Here is an 18,645-nt window from a genome sequence, read left to right on the forward strand (position 1 = left end):
AGCATTAGCATTCCACAATTTCCATCATAACTTTTACTTTCCATTTTCTCATCTTAGCTTTTGCGTCTTCAAAACTACTCATGAACACTTGCAAAATGCAACATAAACTAACATTATGAATAAAAATAATATCGATGAGAAACATCCCACATCGAAAATATAAGAATTAATCTACCACTATATAAAGGGTTATGGTCAATCTACTAATAGCCAATTGGTTTTAAGTTGGAAGCCTATAATAAATCCGAATTTAACATGGTATCAGAGCGATAAGATCCTTTAACCTAATTTACTACAGCTACTACTATACCGATGTTCCCACATTGTCCACGCTTCAAACCTAGATGTCTGAGCGTGAGGAAGGGTATTGATGAGAAACATCCCACATCGGAAATATAAGAATTAATCTATTACTATATAAAGGGTTATGGTCAATCCACTAATAGCCAAAGTTTTAAGTTGGAAGCCCGTAATAAACCCGAATCTAACAAATAAAAATCACATAACGTTTCTTCAAATAAAAAAGCTTGAGTGTGTCTCAAACCCTTTATGCCCAGTTGCCCACTGAAACCTCACTCTTCTTTTTGCACAAAATTCTAATTAATACAAACTTGGTGAAGGATGGTGCATCTGATCATGATAAACGGTCGATTTTAAAATAAAAAGGGATAGAATTCGCCATGCAATTGTTCTCGTTTAATCATGTGCCAGATATTTGTCGGCCATAAATTTCGCGTGGAAATTGAACTTGCAGTCGACATGACAAGAGATATGCTCTATACTTATGGTTATGCATACATCATGAGACTGTAAGACAGACCGATTTATACAACAAACATGTCTTAACTGGAATAGCACGGACAAAAAGTTATATATGAAATTCAGAAAATAACAAAGATTTCGAAGTCGTGGTCTTATTATTACACTATGAATCTTTATATATACCTCTGATTGTAATAGGGAGAATATAGATAAATGGTGATAAAATAATCACTATTACAAGAATTCACTCCAAAAAGAATCAATATTCAAGAATTTTGGCAGGCCTGCATGTTAGGTAGATCCACTGACTTTGTTGGCCAACAAAATATCGCGTGGAAAAGTGATAATGTTTCCACGAAGCTAGCTTTCTTTCCTTTTCAGTCAATGGGATCAACAGTTCCGTTTTGGTATATACAAAGAGTCTCTTTGTTTGGTAATCTTCCTCCTCACTAGAAATCTCTACGATCTTGATACTCTCTTCTTCATACTAATGGATTATTATTTTTCCTTTACCAATCTTGTTGCTGCTGCAATCTGCTTCTTGGTGCTTTTGGGTACAATTTTTTTCTATATGAAATCAAGATCCCATCAAAGAAACCAAACAGCTGCTTCGTCTTTAACTCTTTTGGCTCCTCCGTCTTCTTTGCCACACAACTCGAAGCACCATGTCTTCCCGAGCTTCCACGGGGCAGATGTACGCAAAACCTTCCTTAGCCACGTTCTCAAGGAGTTCAGGAGCAAAGGAATCGACCTATTCATTGACAAAGATATAGAGAGAAGTAAGTCAATCGGTCCTGCCCTTATAGAAGCTATTAGAGGATCGAGGATTGCTATTGTCTTGCTCTCGGAGAACTATGCTTCGTCTACATGGTGCTTGAACGAGCTGGTGGAGATCATCAAGTGCAGACAAGAGTTTGGTCAAACAGTTATGCCCATTTTCTATCAAGTGAATCCAACTGATATAAAGAAGCAGAAGGGATATTTTGGGAAGGTCTTCAGAAAAACTTGTAAAGGAAAAAGAAAGGAGGAGATCCAAAGATGGAAACATGCTTTAACCCAAGTGGCTCAAATCGAAGGTTACCATTCAAAAAACTGGTTCGTTTTCTTGGATTCCCACTAGCTGTTAATTTTTCTAGTACATGAACCTCTATATGTTTGTAGCTTTTAAACAACAACCATCTTGAATAAGTACTGCCTTCTTTTTATATTCTTCAGTATGTACGATTCTTTTCCTGAATATAACAGGACTAATGATCATCCCCTTGTCCAGGGAAACTGAAGCAGAAATGATTGACGATATTGCCACTGATGTTTCAAACAAGTTGAACAATTCTGCACCGTCAAGTGACTTCGACGGCTTAGTTGGGATAGAATCTCATATGACAAAAATGGGACCATTGTTACAACTAGATTCGGACGAGGTGAGAAAAATAGGGATATTGGGCCCACCTGGGATTGGTAAGACCACCATCGCTAGATGTCTATTCAACCAACACTCGCGAGATTTTCAATTGAGTGTCTTTATGGATAATATCAAAAGAAAGTATGTGAGACTAGCTTGTTCCGATGACTACAATGTGAAGTTGGATTTGCAGAAGCAGTTTATGTCTCAGCTAACCAATGAACCGTGTATCAGGATTCCACATTTGGGAGTTGCCAAAGACAGGTTGAAAGACAAGAAAGTTCTTGTCGTCCTTGATGATGTGGATCATTTAGTACAACTGGAAGCCATGGCGAATGAAACTAGTTGGTTTGGTCCGGGAAGTCGAATTATCATCACAACACAAGATCAAAAGGTTTTAAACGCAAGTGGGATCGACCATATATACAGGGTGGATTTACCATCATATGATGAGGCTCTTCAGATATTCTGCATGTATGCTTTTGGGCATAACTACCCCAAGGATGGTTTTGAGACGCTTGCTTGTCAAGTTAGAAATCTTGTAGGTAGACTTCCGTTGGGGCTAAGGGTTATGGGCTCCTATTTTCGGGGAATGTCTGAGCAAAATTGGACAGAAGCCCTGCCAAGGTTAAGGTCTCACCTTGACAGAGATGGAGAAATTGCTAACATTTTAAAGTTTAGTTATGATGCTTTGTGTAGTGAAGATAAAAGTTTATTTCTTCATGTAGCATGCCTTTTCGATTATGATGAAGTTGATACAGTGGAAGCTTGTCTAGCAAGTTGTTTTTTGAATGTGAAACAAGGGCTTCGTGTCTTAGCTGAAAAATCTCTTATATCTATCGAATCAAGATGGATAAAGATGTCTGAGTTGCTAGTCCAACTAGGAAGAAAAATTGTGCGAGAACAATATGTTAGCGAGCCTTGGAAACGCCAGTTTTTGAATGAAGCAATTGATATTGGTGAAGTACTTAGTGATGATAAAGCAGTAAGTTTTGAGACTGGTAATTACATTACAACACTCTCCACAAATTTGAGATTATATAATAACCAACAATCTCTATTTATTGGGTCGTTTTACAGGATAGCAGAAGTGTCATAGGAATCAATCTTAATGAGGAAATAACATCATGTACAAGTGAAAGAGCCTTTGAAAGATTGTCTAATCTTCAATTCTTAAGAATCCGAAGCTATCGCACTAATCTGCGTAGTATAGACTACGTATCCCGAAAACTTAAATTACTAATTTGGCCGATGTTCCCTTCTTTTTTTTTTGAACATACTTAAATTCATTGAAAGCGGTTAGATGGGATCATTAAACTCCCCAACTACTATCGTGTTTGTTACACTCAATGCCATTTTGGCTAAGTTGTCTGCAAGGGAGTTCCTCTCACGAGGAATCCAAGCAAAGCTTACATTTTCAAAGTTAGCTACCAAAGATAAAATGTCAGAGATGACTCCATATAGCTCCAAGACAGCTTTCCCAGAGTTGAGAGCTTTGATTAGTTGTACAGAATCAGATTCAAATCTGACTGTTCTAATTTCCAGTGCTGAGCAGCTACTAACCGCTTTCCGCATCGCCATTCCTTCCGCCAGGAGGGGAGAATGAAGAAAGGAAGAAACCTCCCGGTGTTGTTGAATTCCCTCTGCAGTGAATATAGCCCATCCCAGTCCCGCCTTTTCCGTTTGTATATCCCACGCTGCATCTGTATATTCCAGTGCTGAGCAGCTACCACGGCCGATGTTCCCAATGACATGTTTTCCTTATAGTTTTAACCCAAATTTCCTAGTCAAACTAGAGATGCCATTTAGTAAGCTTGAGAAATTGTGGGAAGAAAATAAAGTAAGCAATATTTTATTTTTGAAAAATAACTGCCCAAGTTAGGCTATAAAACCAATTTTTCTTATGTGTTTAATACTAATTTAACATATCATTTTTGTGTGTTTCCTTTATTGGTCATTACAGCCGCTCAGCAATCTCAAGTGGATGGATTTGACAAATTCAAGCAATTTGAAAGAGCTTCCTAATCTCTCAACGGCCACTAATCTCCAAGAATTGGATCTCAGCTATTGTTCAAGGCTGGAAGAGCTTCCTGATCTCTCAACTGCCACTAATCTCCAAAAATTGGAACTCAGACATTGCTCAAGTCTGGTTGAGCTCCCTTACTCTATTGGGAATGCAGTTAATCTCAGAGAATTGGATCTCAATAATTGCTCAAGTCTGGTGAAGCTCCCTTCCTCTATTGGGAATGCAGTTAATCTCAAAGAAATGAATCTCAGTCATTGCTCAAATCTGGTGGAGATCCCTTCTTCTATTGGGAATGCAGTTAATCTCAGAGAATTGGATCTCAATAATTGCTCAAGTCTGGTGAAGCTCCCTTCCTCTATTGGGAATGCAGTTAATCTCAAAGAAATGAATCTCAGTCATTGTTCAAGTCTGGTGGAGCTCCCTTCATCTATGAGAAACCTTGGTAGATTGTCGGAATTGAAATTAAAGGAATGCTCGAAGTTAGAGGTTGTTCTGACCAACATCAACTTGGAATCTCTGAAAGAACTCAATCTCTCAGGTTGCTCATTGTTAAAGATTTATCATGAGAGTTCCACGGACATTCAGGAGCTTGATCCATGGCTTTGGAGAAAATCTTGTCTACAGTTTCTTGCACTAAGAGGAATGAAGAAGCTGGTATCGCTCCTACCGCTTCCGGATTCGCTATTGGAACTCGATGCAGAAGATTGCGAGTCCCTGGAGAGACTAGATTGCTTGTTTCCCAATCCAAATATTCGTCTCAATTTCCTTAACTGCTTCAAACTGAATCAAGAAGCAAGAGATCTCATCATCCGGACGCCAACTAATCAATATGCGGTCTTTCCCGCTGGAGAAGTGCCTATGTGCTTCACTTACCGATCTTATGGGAGTTCTGTAACTGTGAATTTGAATCAAAATCCTCTTGGGACATCAACCAAATTCAAGGCTTGTTTCATTTGTGCTGTTGAGGACGAAGAGGACTTTCAAAATTCGGAATCTGTCTTTTGTAGCATCACTTCCGGAGGGATTGCTCTCACTGCTTTTTTCAAAATATTACATAGATTTTCGCCGGGGCATCTGTACACATTCGATGTTGAGGTTGAAACAGAGGAGGTCACTTCCACCGAGCTTGTTTTTGAGTTCGACCTTGGCTATTCAGATACGAACGTAAAGATAAAAGAATGCGGGATATTCCAACTTCTGGAGGTCCCTCTATTGAGCTTCAGAGATGGCGATGAGGATTAGGAGTCTTTAGACATTGAGAAGAGACTATTTACTTTGTGATTACTTCTCATATTTGAGTCACATATAAGAAATGAAATTCAAGTAGGATATGTTGCTTATCTATAAATTACAAATGGGTCTCTCACTACGTTCGATATTGCGAATATGATGGTGGAAATTTACATCCCACCTTAAACATACATATAAAACTAGCAATTACTTTGTAATAAAAAAAACTTAGGGTCTGACTGGTTACTATTCTGGAAACAAGAGGAACGAATAGAAAAAGAACGTAGAGGAATAGAATTGCAGGAATGAAAATGAATGGTTGTTCCATCCCATATTTAACAAGGAATTAATTTGTTCTTTATTTCTCTACAAAAAAAAAGGAATGGTAGGGAATGAGAAAGAAAAATTATTCCTTATGAATGGTGATTTCTTAAAGGAATGTTAGGGAATGCATTTGTTCCTCGTCATTCCTTGGTCACCATTCATACCTTTAGATTTTTTGCTAAAGTAGCTAATTAGATTCAAAGACTAGGCTCTAGAGTTCGTGTTAACAACGATTTATAAGGAAATAGAAACCTAAATGAATTTTCATTGACAGGCTTTGTTGCTTGCCTCCTAAGAAATAAGAACCCAGAGTTGAGATGCTTCTGTTCAACTAAGTCGATCTTTTAGGTCAGGTTGTTGACCATTAAGCGCAGCTTGTCTCCCTGAAAATCCCCAAACATGGTAACAATTTAACATTGTCATCCATACCTTAAAACTTCTTGAGGGATTTAAAATCAGATATTTTACCGGTTAAGTTTGTATTGGAATGACCAACGTTTAACCGTGAATGAGTTAACACTCCTTCACCACTCATCTCCTTTTGAGAGACAAAACAATTCTAGTAAGCAAACTAGCTTTTGCAAAGCATAAAATGATGTTACTGAACTACGCACCGCAGGTGAAGTAAGGAGAGGGAAAGGTCCAAAGTGACTGCGAATGGAAGGTTCCAACGCGTCTGTGTTGATCATTGCCGGTGCATTAGAAGTGGAAGCAAAATGATTGGTGTGATTAAACAGAGAATCATTGGTTGCTTCTGGAGGAACCACAGGTAGGAGCTGAGAGAGTTGCAATGGGTGTAATGTAGTTCCAGGTAAGCACAGAGGATGTAAGTTTACCCCATTCCTCATTGTCAACATCTGCAAAGATCAGAAACAAAAAACGAATATTATTATTTCATCGTCTGACAGAGAATAGGCTAAAAATTCTTAAGAACAGCCAAACTTAGTGAATAGTGTGACCTGAACTTGGAGCTGAAGCTGTTTCAGATACTCTATGGCTTCATCAAGCATTGAAGCCTTATCCGTCTTCCCGCAAATGTCATTACATTGAATAATATATTTCAGAGACAATAAGAAACAAAAGAGAGAAAAATGATTCATGTGAATGAATATGTATCTTACCTTATTTGAATTAGGGATGAGACTTTGTAAAGCTTTCATCTTTTCATTGATCCTACTTCTTCTTTTCTGTCAGAACATAGTCACATAAGTCTCAAGTAAGCGTATTGTATGAAACAAAAAAAGACAAGAAAAACAAAACCTTTTCAGACAAGTTATGAACTTCAGCAGCTCTGCATCTCTTTGATGAGGTACGAGACTTGCAGAGAAGTTCATCGTCAAACACAACTTCTACTCCTTCCTGTTTTGAATTCATTCAAATTAACAAACTTTCATTACAATCCACACAAAGTTTTTTTTTTTGCTAAATTTTGAAATCCACACAAAGTTAAGATCCGTTAGAGAGAACCACTGTTGAAGATTTTGTCGGAAAACAGACAAAGATGGAAACTTTTAGAAAATGCAGAGACAGAGATAAGAGAGAGGAGTTTCAAAGCACCTCGCTTTCACAGTCATACTCGTCGGTCTCGTTCCCGCTAGCTCCAACTGCCGAAGACGAAACACGAGTCCCTGAGCTGTTTCCTTGCGCAATGTTATTATTACCACCACCAACCCTGGAGAAACCATAACACGCGGTGGCGGAGCTTGATCCAACGCCGGAGCCGACTAAAACCTTCGACGTTTGGGGAGAAACGAAACGTCTCGGGTTTTCTGCATGTGGGTCACCGTGAACCACCGTAGTCATCGTCGCCGGAGAATAGTAGGAAGGTAAAGGAGAAGAACGGTCGAAAATATGCCGGAGAAACAGAGAAATCTCGTCGGAAGAAGACGGTGGATTATGATGATTACTATTATTACTACTACGAGTATCGTAAATCGATGTAGTTGAAGAAGAAGAAGATGAAATCAATTTCTTATCAGCCATTACTCTCTCTTCTCTCCTTTGTTATGGCAAGTAAGAAAAAAAAAAAACAGAGTTTTTGATTTTATGGGGAAGTGGAGAGAGAAGAGAGTTATTGTCACGCGCCAGGTTGGAGACAGAGGTTAAAATGATTGGACTGTCATATAGTAAAACGTGACGGTAGCTGTAACATTAACATAAGCAATGAGCTTATGTCAGCTCACGGTATGTAAATAAAAAAGGGTTTCCTCGTCGCACGTGAGACACACTACTAAACTAGTACTAGCAGTTTTTTTTTTTTAACGTCTAATTAATTATGCTATTACAACGATGAAAAATATTACATAGACGATTCTACAGTCGACAATTCTACCATCATATGAGAATGCACGTCTGACTGCATCGCTCCGAGCCGCCCTATGAGATCCATGTTCGATGATACGTCCTTGCATCATGCTGAAGATCTCTTGTAACCATTTTTCTCTATGATCTACATAATTTGCGTTTTCTGGAGTTTAAACCCCAGATCTCTTGATGTAAAAGCATTAATGAACCCTTAATCAAACCACTGAATTAAGGGGACTTCCACACTAGTACTAGCAGTTAATTTATGATTTGTTTTCCTTTCATTTATGTTTTTTTTTTCTTTGGTAACAAATTATACAACCTTTTATATGGTTTATCATAGTCCAATATTTAAAATAGAAATCTGTTAAGATGCATATGTATATTCTTCTTCTTGATATGGATGGAACACAATAGAAATGAAGATTAATTTAGTTTATTAAAAACAAATGAATTATATTTTATTGGAGACACTTTGAACAATTTCGTTAGTTTATAGAAAACGAAGTTATACGTTTTCCGTTGTTTGACAAAAACATTATCCACTTTTAGTAATTTGAACGACAATTCCAATTCTTACTTGCTAGGAATTCAAAAGGAATTAGCATTCAAAACATGTGTGTTTATTGTATAATATGAAATATTATTTATTTTCAAAAATTATAATCTTACTCATATGTAATATTTACAAGAAATACCACTCAATTTATATTTATATAAGATTTTCTTTAAAAATATAGTCATTCAAATTTTAATCAACATAACTAGAAAATTAGAAATAGTCTTTAGAAATTTAAGTTTATAAATTTTATTTTACAGTACAGATCTTTAGTAATATTACCCTTACTTAATAAAAAAAGAATGGTTAGTTAACTAAAAATAGTTTCGAACGCAGCATCTCAAGAAAAAAAAATATCGCACAAAACCATTAGAAACTATTATGTAATATTAATAATACACAAAAGGTTTACAAAACTATTTCCCGACTAATCTTCGTATAATTACCAAATAACTGATTCGGTGCTAGGTTAGGGCCAAGCGTACGTGTCCGTACGCCTAGGTTAACCAAAAAGTTTAATACTATTTTTAAAACCGAATATACAATTCTGTCTATAGTTGCCTTAGAAGTTGCACACCAAAATAGACAATGAACACCTTTTATTATTCAGAAGAAAAAAATAAACATCTAAGTGTATCTGTTTGTTAATATGTAAATATTAGTAAGATAAACAATCCTCTAATTTGTTCGTATTACTCATCCAATAGCAGCTTATAACAGTTTTATTCAAGTTATCTAGTAACTTGTACTACTAAAATTTCACCATTTGATACTCTTACTCCTCTATATAGTTTTTCTCTGCGCTGAAAACATCACTCGTACTTGTTCCATTGATGAACGCGCGCTAACTTCATCATTTGTTTCACTGCAACATTCAACTCAAGTACATTTATCCTCGTATTTACAATTTCTGAACCACAGAAAAAGCAAACGGGAGACAATTACTGAAAGCCTGCAGCAATTTTTCATCGTCCGCTTTTCAATTATTTTATCAGGGTCCTTTTGTTCTTCTGTTTTTTTTTTTTAATATTTAAGTAATCAGAGTGACATGGTAGACAGGTAGAGTCTGGTTAAGTGATTGTAATTTTATATGGAAAACATACACAAGTGCAACATAAAGATAGCTAATGGTGGTTTGGCTTTAAACGGATACTATAGAAAGGGAAATTTAAACTATTTTGCTTATGTTAAAACTTAAAACCTGGAACAACTAAATCACATCTGTTTTTCATCTTCAATAAACAAATTAACGGGACAAAGCCTCCATAAACAAAAAATGTTACAAAAAGTTGAAATCACCTTCAGATTACTTTAACGAGACTGCTGGTTTAGTTTATTAAGGATGTTTTTTTTTCGTTTTACTATATTTGAATTCAGGTAACGCTTGTTAAATTTTCCAAATAGAATGCATATCTCAACTGATAATTGAAGTTATCTTATTAAAATTCAAAATGTAAGCATATGATAGATATGAGAAAGACAAGATTTACACGGCTTCTATAATTTTCAAAGATGTCAATGAAAGGATGGCTGAGATCTTCAATAGCTTTTTCAAAATCAGCATGATGCACTTTTATAATTTTGTCTGGATTCTAACAAGATAGTTGAATGTTTTCTCTTCTCTTTTTGGGGTGGTTTGATGGAATTTCAAGTGAGTCTCGGTATGGTAAAAGACTCATACCTCGTTGTCTTGTCTCCTTTGAAAGTCAGTAAACAAAACAAAATTTTAAAAAATGTGATCCTAAACATCCTTTTCACCTTTTATCCAGGCTCTGTCTTTTCTTATATTGATTATATCCATGCAGCATATCAAATAACCACCTAATTAAGACGTATGATACAGGATACGTAGTTCAAAGTCACGCTACTAGAGTGAGATTATGTTTTTCATCTTAAAAAGTTACTTATCAGAGTCTTCGGAAAATTATATACAATCAGCCACTGCAAAATTTTATCGATCATTTTGGTTTGTGTCCTACAGCCTCTTAAGCGAATGCCACCACCTAATGCGTATCTTTAAGCTTCTGATTTTCACTATTAATCTTCATTTTGCTGATTTATTGATTACTTTAAGGCTCCGAATGGAGAAAGCGGATTTGCGGATCTAGCGGATCGAGCGGAACAAGAGTAGATCAAGCGTTTCGAGTGGTACAAGTGTGGATCGAGCGGATTTTGCGGTTCAAAACATATATTTAAATGGTGAATGCGGATAAAAAGTGATCTATATTACTGTACAAGTTTATATTGATATATATAAAATGTTATATTATTAATTATTTTTTCATAGTTAAAATTATTATATTAATTTATAGACGTAATACATTAAAATTTCTATACATATTATTATTATTATTTATATAAGTATTATTATAACTTGTATTAAACTAAAAATTCATTTATTATTTACTCATATTATTTAGTTTTTATGTACTACATATTTAAATAAAAATACTAATATTTTAAGATTCTATATAAATAAGCTAACGAAAAAATAAACATATTACATTTTAAATAAAATTGTTAATAAAATAATAAAAAGTTTGATAAAACATTAAATAAATAGAAGTAACATACATATAAAAGTGTGTTTCTTTTTGTTTAAGTAGTTCATTATATTTCTATAAAATAAATCAAACTAAAATATAAAACAGTATAAACATACTTGGAACACTCCATATTGTTGACATATCTACTGTAGATAGCAGTTCTTTAGTTTTTGTTCATAATATAGAACCACTAGTGATTCTTTATTAATTTATTATTTTAAAAGCAGTCTAATTTTAACTAGAAAAAAAATAGTGAATCGAGAAGAGAAGGTGGTGCATCCGTTTGGGGTGGGTGATCCACTTTTTATATGCTCTCCATTCCTATTCCTAGCCTAATGGGATACTTTTTTTGTTCACTTACTTTAAAGGGATACTTAAAAACATAACATGATCGATATATATATATCCTGCGAGAGGGACCCCGAGATTGTTAGGGTCTCTTACATAAATTCATCATCACACGTAAAAATTCAAATGAGACCCCGAGACAACTCCCCACTTGGAACCTTTTTTTTTTATTTTTAAAAAGGCTAGTTGTATATTTTGAAAAGGAATTTACAGTAAGACCATCTCTAATGTATTTTGATATTTTCACCTCTAAAATAGGGGAACTCTATAATAGAGGTGAGATATGCTCAAATGTATTCTCCTAAAATAGTAATTTCTAAAATATAGAGTAAAAGATAGATGAATGCTATTTCTTTCTCTATAAATAGAGGAAAAAATAGAAATCTTTATTATAGAGGAAAAAATAGAGGTGGGTTGGAGCATTTTCACCTCTATAATAGCATTTAGCAATGAGTCGGAGATGCTCTGGTTTCAACTTCTGTAAAAAGTGTAGTATATCCTCACTACATGACCTCTTTCCAATAAAAAAAAAGTATCCTCACTCCGTAAGTTAGAGTCGCTAATGACTAAAGTCTGATAGTACCAAACAACGCAATCATTCATAGAACGTAAGCTGATATTATTATTAAGGCAGTACGCGAGGCCTTTTTAAGCGTCGTTCATTTTGCAATCATATTGTTAACAACTTAACATTAAATAGTGATAAAAAGTTATCAGCCCAGTCAAATTAAATATATTAAATTGTGTCCAGGTAAATTGATCATTTTTTATATTTTTGGTCAAGATGATATAATTTCAGTTTGAAGATTTTCCACCAAAGTAAAGATTGGACGATTAAGTCGACAAAAAAAAAAAGATTGGACGGTTGGGTAAGCAAGTGGATTGAGGGAGCCTAGAGATGCGCAAAAACTAAACTTAATTTCACAAAACCTTGCATGATCTGACGGTGGGGGTTTCACGAGAGAAGGTGGTGGAAGGTGCTGAGAATCTGGTGTGAGTGACATCGTCCTTTTAAAGGTATTCCCAAGATGAATATAAAGTAGATGTGTCGTAGTTTCATACTTTCATTGGCATATAAGTACAAGATTGAAGTAGGATTGGACTTTCGTTGTGTACTTCGTTAATACGTACTCTAAAGTCTTTAACTTCTTACAACAATCCAATCACTTTGACTCTCTATGTTACGCGTGAATATTGGCGCGTTAATCACACACGTAGAGGCAGTCGAAAGAATCATGGTTGTCAGAAGAATCTTGTTAAAAGATATGAAAGTGTAAAACTGACTCAAGTATTCATAGTTAAAGTTTTTTGGGTGTTATATTTTCTATATATAATCTTAAGTTGGACGAACACAATAGATACATAATTTACCGTTTAGTTTATAGAATTTTGATTAAATCTGTTGTACATGTCTGACTAAATGTTTAAGGCGCCAAGCGTTGATTCACAGTTTCGCGTTGATTCACCGTCCGTTTAGCGCATAGAGCTTTTTGGAACACTGATTATAATGGTCAATCCGAAGGTTTTATACAATTATTTATGAAGTATTATTAGTTTATATATTTTGATTGATTTTGAAATTCATATAGTATTTACAAATTCAAGTAAAATATATAGATTTTCAAACTTTCTCGGATTAGATTTATAAATCTTGAGGTTTTCAGATTTGAGTCTTTGTATTTTTAACAAAGAAATCTATATAAATCTATTCAAATTCATTATAAAATCAAATCTATTAATAAATTTGTATGATTGAATAACACTTGATTTGAAATTGAATTTATAAATCATAAAACCAATAACACTTGATTTCAATACGAATTTAAAAATCATATAACCAATAATACTAGATTTAGTTTAGATTTTCGAATCCATAAAAATGCACCCACCAATGACCTCCACTAATATTACACTGTCAAACCTATTGTAGGCCGAGGCCAATACCACTAATATTACACTGTCAAACCTATTGTAGGCCAAGCCATTACATTGGCCTGCTTCCCTATCAGATATATTCCCGTGGAAATTAACAAACAATAGGTGTTTAAGCCTTAGCTCATCATTTGATTGATATATAAGGCCCATAGCGAATAGTCCCATTCTTTTTAAGGCCTTAGCTAATAAGCCATTTTGTGCAAACCATTTTGTCTTTCTCATAGTTTTTTACCGGAAAAATGATTTATTCATGTCTACTAACGAGACGAAAAAATACATACTCAAACTATATTAACGTGTTAAAACAATTCTAAACTAAATAAGAATTTGAATTGCATATCTAAACTCATAATACATATCTAAAGCATGCCTATAGCCGGTCATATGATGACTTGGACTACTTTTTTATTTTAGATTTTTGTAGTTTAGTCCATGTAATTCTACTTTTTGTTAATATATCTTAAATAACTTAAATAATCAAATTTATTGAATTTCTATTTTTAATTTGAAAAGTACAATTTTATTTTTACCAGATTTTAATTAAATTTAAATGCTAAATTTAATTATTTAGCAGAAATTTAGATAGTTATCATATACAAAATATTAATTAATTTAGTAAGTATGTTATCTACCTTACTAAAAGATGAGCATTAATTATAAATAATCTTACTCATATGTAATATTTACAAGAAATACCACTCAATTTATATTTATATAAGATTTTCTTTAAAAATAGTCATTCAAATTTTAATAACCATAACTAAAAATAGTCTTTAGAAATTTAAGTTTAAAAGTTTTATCTTACAGTAGAGATCTTTAATAATATTACCCTCACTTAATAAAAAAAAAGAATGGTTAGTTAACCAAAAATAGTTTCGAACGCAGCATCTCAAGAAAAAAAACATCGCACAAAACCACTAGACCATATTACATTATTTTTATTCTTACAAAACTAGTATGTAATATTAATAATACACAAAAAGTTTACAAAACTATTCCCCGACTAATCCTCGTATAGTTACCAAATAATTGATTCAGTGCTAGGTTAGGGCCAAGCGCACGTGTTACGCCTAGCGTAATTAATATTGGTTTTGATAACTACAAAAAATTACAAATTTTAATTGTATTTATATTATATATATCACACAAACATATAATAACATTTGCAACTAAAATAACCTAAGAAAATATAGAAAATTATTTTATAAACTTTAGTGAGATTAAATTAGGCTTTAAATTATGATATTGTTTTTATGTTGTTTTCTATTGATTAAATTTTGTTTGTATCAAATATTTTAATATGAAATAATAATAATACATTTATATTATTAAATCTATTTATTTGATAAAAAATATTTTTATTTTATATATCACCATATATTAAAATTTATTTCCAATTTTAAAATTATAAATAAGGCCAAGTTGATGATTTTAATTATTTGAGGTACTTTACAAACAAATAAAATGATAAAGACTAAAATTTAATAATTTTAAAAAATAAATCAATATATTTTAGAATGGACTGACACATGTCAGTTACGAGACATGTTTTAGCTATTGATTATGAGTTTATGTATGCAATTCAAATTCTTATTTAGTTTAGGAATGTTTTGGCAAAATAATATAGTGTGAGTATGTATTTTTCTCGCCTTCCTAGTTCATGAATAAACCGTTTTTCCGTTTTTCACCTGTCATTTCAATTTTTTTTAAGATTTGGTTATGTTATCTTTCAAGATTGGTTTGCTGTTATATGATTTGTTTTTAACATCCCCTATATATTAATCCTGGAGATTTACAACATGTTTTCGTAGCCACGTGTCATCACGAGAATGATTCTTAGAATTGTTAGAAAAATAAGTTGGTCCATATAAACATATACTATCGTAAAGGTGGGCATTCGGATACACGTTCGTGTTCGTATCGGGTATTTCAATATAAAGGTATAGAACCCGTTCGGGTATTTCTACAATTCGAGTCGGGTTCAGGTATTTGATGTTCGGGTTCAGATATTTAAATTTGAAGAAAAATTAATAAATTATTCACTGTTTAAGTTTTTTATATTTAAAAAATATTTTAACTTAACAAGCTTTCTAATTTTTAAAATATTAAACTATTAATAGGTTTGGAGATAAAATTTTAAAAATAGAAAAACACTAATTTAGTTGTTGTTTTAAAAATTTAGATGCAACTTTTTTTAATGCAAAAAACAAGAGCTTGATATGTATTTTAAGTGAGTTGCAAATGATTTTGTCCATAATTATATGTATATTATCTAATTTTGAGCAATAAGCATCATTAATATAAATATTTTAAATAAAATAAGAGAGGCAAACTAGAAATATAGGGTTAAGTATACTTATGTTTGGTTATCTTCGAATATTCATTCGGGTTCGGATATTACCCGTTTAGATTCAGATATTACCTGAACTGGTGAAATAAGTAATTTGTTTTGTTGTTTTAGAATTAGATGTTTTTTAGACTGAGCTGGTGAATATATATTATACAAACATTTATATTTCGATTATGCACTTATATTCTATAACAACTTGATATATTAGATTTGACCACTAACCTGTTAATATAGTTTGCCAGTGATTTTTTTCCAAAATTTTGATTCTTAGATATGTGTCTGGAGTGAAACTAATTTTTACAGATATCCATTTTTTTTAAATTGACACTTATGTAATTCACCGATCATAGAAAAAGTTAAAAAGGAAACATAACTCATATCAATGAAATAAAGACGAGAACGAAACCACAATTTTATAAAGGTAGAAAATGAAATCACTTACGGAGAGTCAATAGTAAACAAATTGAGAGAAGAAAACCTAATCCACTTTTATCATTATACGATCGATGTTGCCTATTTGGTTTTGGTGATTTGTGTCAGCCGCAAAACTTAATTTCCTTTTGTGCATATGAAGTCTTAAAAATAATAATGAAATGTAATATGTTAACTCTTCAACAACGATAATATATTTAAGAGAACAATATTTGTTTCGTCACTTATGAGCGATAAATATTGTAGTATTGTAAAATGTTAAAACCATTTTATAAACAAACATTATTATAAAAACTCACTCCGCGCATACATGAGAGCTATCATCTAGTATTTAGATATTTACGAGAAGCTTTCCCAAAAAAAAAGAAAAAAAAAACGGTCTAGGGATTGCCATCACACACTCAAACAAACCGAGAAAAATCTCTAAAACCAAAATCTGCCAATAACAAGCTAGCACTTACGTGTATATCGCTGTCGTTTTCCTCAGCTTCCCTTATTCCTCCTATGGCGTTGTACCCTAGCATCAGATGGTATGGTGGGAGCAAGAAACAAAAGAGATTATCGAACTGCTTAACATCGCGAGGTTAAAGTAATCCTTCAGCTCACATAACGAGAAGGAAGAAGAAAGAGATTAACGAGAGAGAGAGAGAACATGAAGCTCTCTGCTATACGGTACATCAAAGCTACTTAACTAGCCGTAACAACACCTTCGTAATCGTAGTTCAGACTTTCCAGGCTTTGCATTTGAGCGGTGTGTGTGATGCATTCGTTGATGCTTGTACTGCACGTACGATGTCGTTTGGATCGTGGTGGAAGCTGGTGGTGTGAGTTATGAGACTCGTTTGATCATTGCTAAGTCAGGGCTTAGGGTGATTCATGATGGGTTTGATCAGAGGATGCCTAATACTTTGGGAGGGTCGTATTAAAGTTGAGGTCTTGATGAGACTTCAAGCTTTGAGGTCAAGTTAAAGGCTTTCTTGTTGGGCTTAGTTTGGTTTTGTTAGAGGTGAAAGTAAAGTTCTTGTTTTTCTTTTCTTTTTGTAATTAGAGTTGTGAGGGAAGGAAAGCGTGATAGGGTTGTGGTGTTTGTGGATGATGGTAACATGCATAGTATGAAGTGAAGTTCTTTGTTGAGATTCAGAATGTGAAAGTGGTTACGCTGACGGCTACTATTGTTATTCATTTGTTGCGAAAGTGTATAGAGAATTTCCAGAGATCATCGTCTCCTCCAGATACCGCAAATATTATGTTGGAGCTCCCAAAGAAAAGGTATACGTGTTTTTCGGAGAATGATGATAATTCGTTTCTTCAAATATCGTTTCTTTTTGAGTCCTATAAAAAACTTATCTTCATTACTTACAAAGATTGTTTTGTTTCAATGTTCTTGCGGTTACAGAAGAAGTGTAGAAATAAATTTTTTTGTGTTGTATAGTTTTTGTAAGCATATTTATCCATTTCTGTTTCCTCACCAATGAATCGTATCATGGACCCAAAACTTCAAAGCCTTAGTTTCACTTATGGATTATGTAAACCAAATACTCTTAAAAGTCCACTTAGAAATCAAACATAAAATTTCTTTCCTTTTTAAAAGAATGGTTGCTTGACGCAATTCAAATTCTTTCAAAATTGTATGTATTCAGAATTTCAGATGATTTGGTCATTGATTATGTCACATCATTTATCCACAAGTTGTTTTGTAAAAAAAAATTGATTACGAAAATGACTTGTTCACGTGGAAATGAACGACGTTAGAAGGCTAGAAGCTACGAGTGACGGTAATTATATATGTAAGAAAATATTGGAGATGAAGACATCGGAAAAGATACCTTCATGAGAAGGTATCGTGAAGAAAGTAAATACAAAACAGAATCATTTTCGTTGAACTAAGAGAATTTTAAAGAAAAACAGAAAAGGAGACAAAGACTGCAACTAATAACTGAATAATGGAGTTCGGTGAGTTCTTGACCGAACTCTCCCTGGCCATTCTCTTGCTTCATCTGGTTTATATCAAGTAGAGTAAGAAGAGTTATGATTAGGGTGGTTATATTGTTGTTTTGCTTGATCTTTTCCCTATTAATTACAAGTTTTCTGTGTTAGAAACTTGGAATTAATATCTATGTATCCTAGTGGTTTTTTTATTTTTTTTGCGGTCACTAGGATCAAATTGGCTTTTAGCAGATTGTGGTTTCAATTAAATTTGTAACCGAACTTTCATTTTCATAATGATATTTACAATTTAGCAAAAAAAACTGAATAATGGAGGATGGGGATTGGGCGGTTTTGTCAGATTATCACATGACTTCTTTAACCACGAAAAAATAAACTAAGGATCCTAACTCTAACACCATCTCTAAATGGTCTCTATTTTCTTATCAAAATATAAGAATTCTGTTTTAAAATAAAGGTGGCTTCACTATTAAGTGGAAG

At 33.4% G+C, this 18,645-nt stretch overlaps 2 protein-coding genes across 3 annotated transcripts; one reads left to right on the forward strand and one right to left on the reverse strand.

Moving 5' to 3' along the window:
* Positions 1-888: 888 nt before the first annotated feature.
* LOC106361416 (disease resistance protein TAO1-like) lies at positions 889-5,477 on the forward strand. The gene is made up of 5 exons (XM_022690104.2): positions 889-1,857; positions 2,033-3,149; positions 3,245-3,417; positions 3,881-4,004; positions 4,128-5,477. Exons 1-5 carry the CDS (start codon positions 1,253-1,255, stop codon positions 5,430-5,432), a joined length of 3,324 nt encoding a protein of 1,107 aa, XP_022545825.2. The 5' UTR covers positions 889-1,252; the 3' UTR covers positions 5,433-5,477.
* Positions 5,478-5,717: 240 nt separating this feature from the next.
* Positions 5,718-9,488, reverse strand: LOC106361417 (transcription factor SPATULA-like). Of its 2 annotated transcripts, XM_013801156.3 has the most exons (7): positions 7,302-8,526; positions 7,005-7,103; positions 6,866-6,931; positions 6,704-6,769; positions 6,359-6,601; positions 6,213-6,282; positions 5,718-6,127 (listed from the first exon to the last, which is right to left on the reverse strand). In XM_013801156.3, the coding sequence occupies exons 1-7, from the start codon at positions 7,725-7,727 to the stop codon at positions 6,072-6,074; spliced, it is 1,026 nt and encodes a 341-aa protein (XP_013656610.1). In that variant the 5' UTR covers positions 7,728-8,526; the 3' UTR covers positions 5,718-6,071. The 2 variants fall into 2 exon arrangements, with proteins under 2 accessions (XP_013656610.1, XP_048593794.1); XM_048737837.1 differs by having other exon boundaries at positions 6,704-6,931; positions 7,302-9,488.
* Between the last annotated feature and the right edge of the window lie 9,157 nt (positions 9,489-18,645).

This window comes from Brassica napus, chromosome A8, assembly GCF_020379485.1.
Source record: "Brassica napus cultivar Da-Ae chromosome A8, Da-Ae, whole genome shotgun sequence".
Taxonomy (NCBI): domain Eukaryota; kingdom Viridiplantae; phylum Streptophyta; class Magnoliopsida; order Brassicales; family Brassicaceae; genus Brassica; species Brassica napus.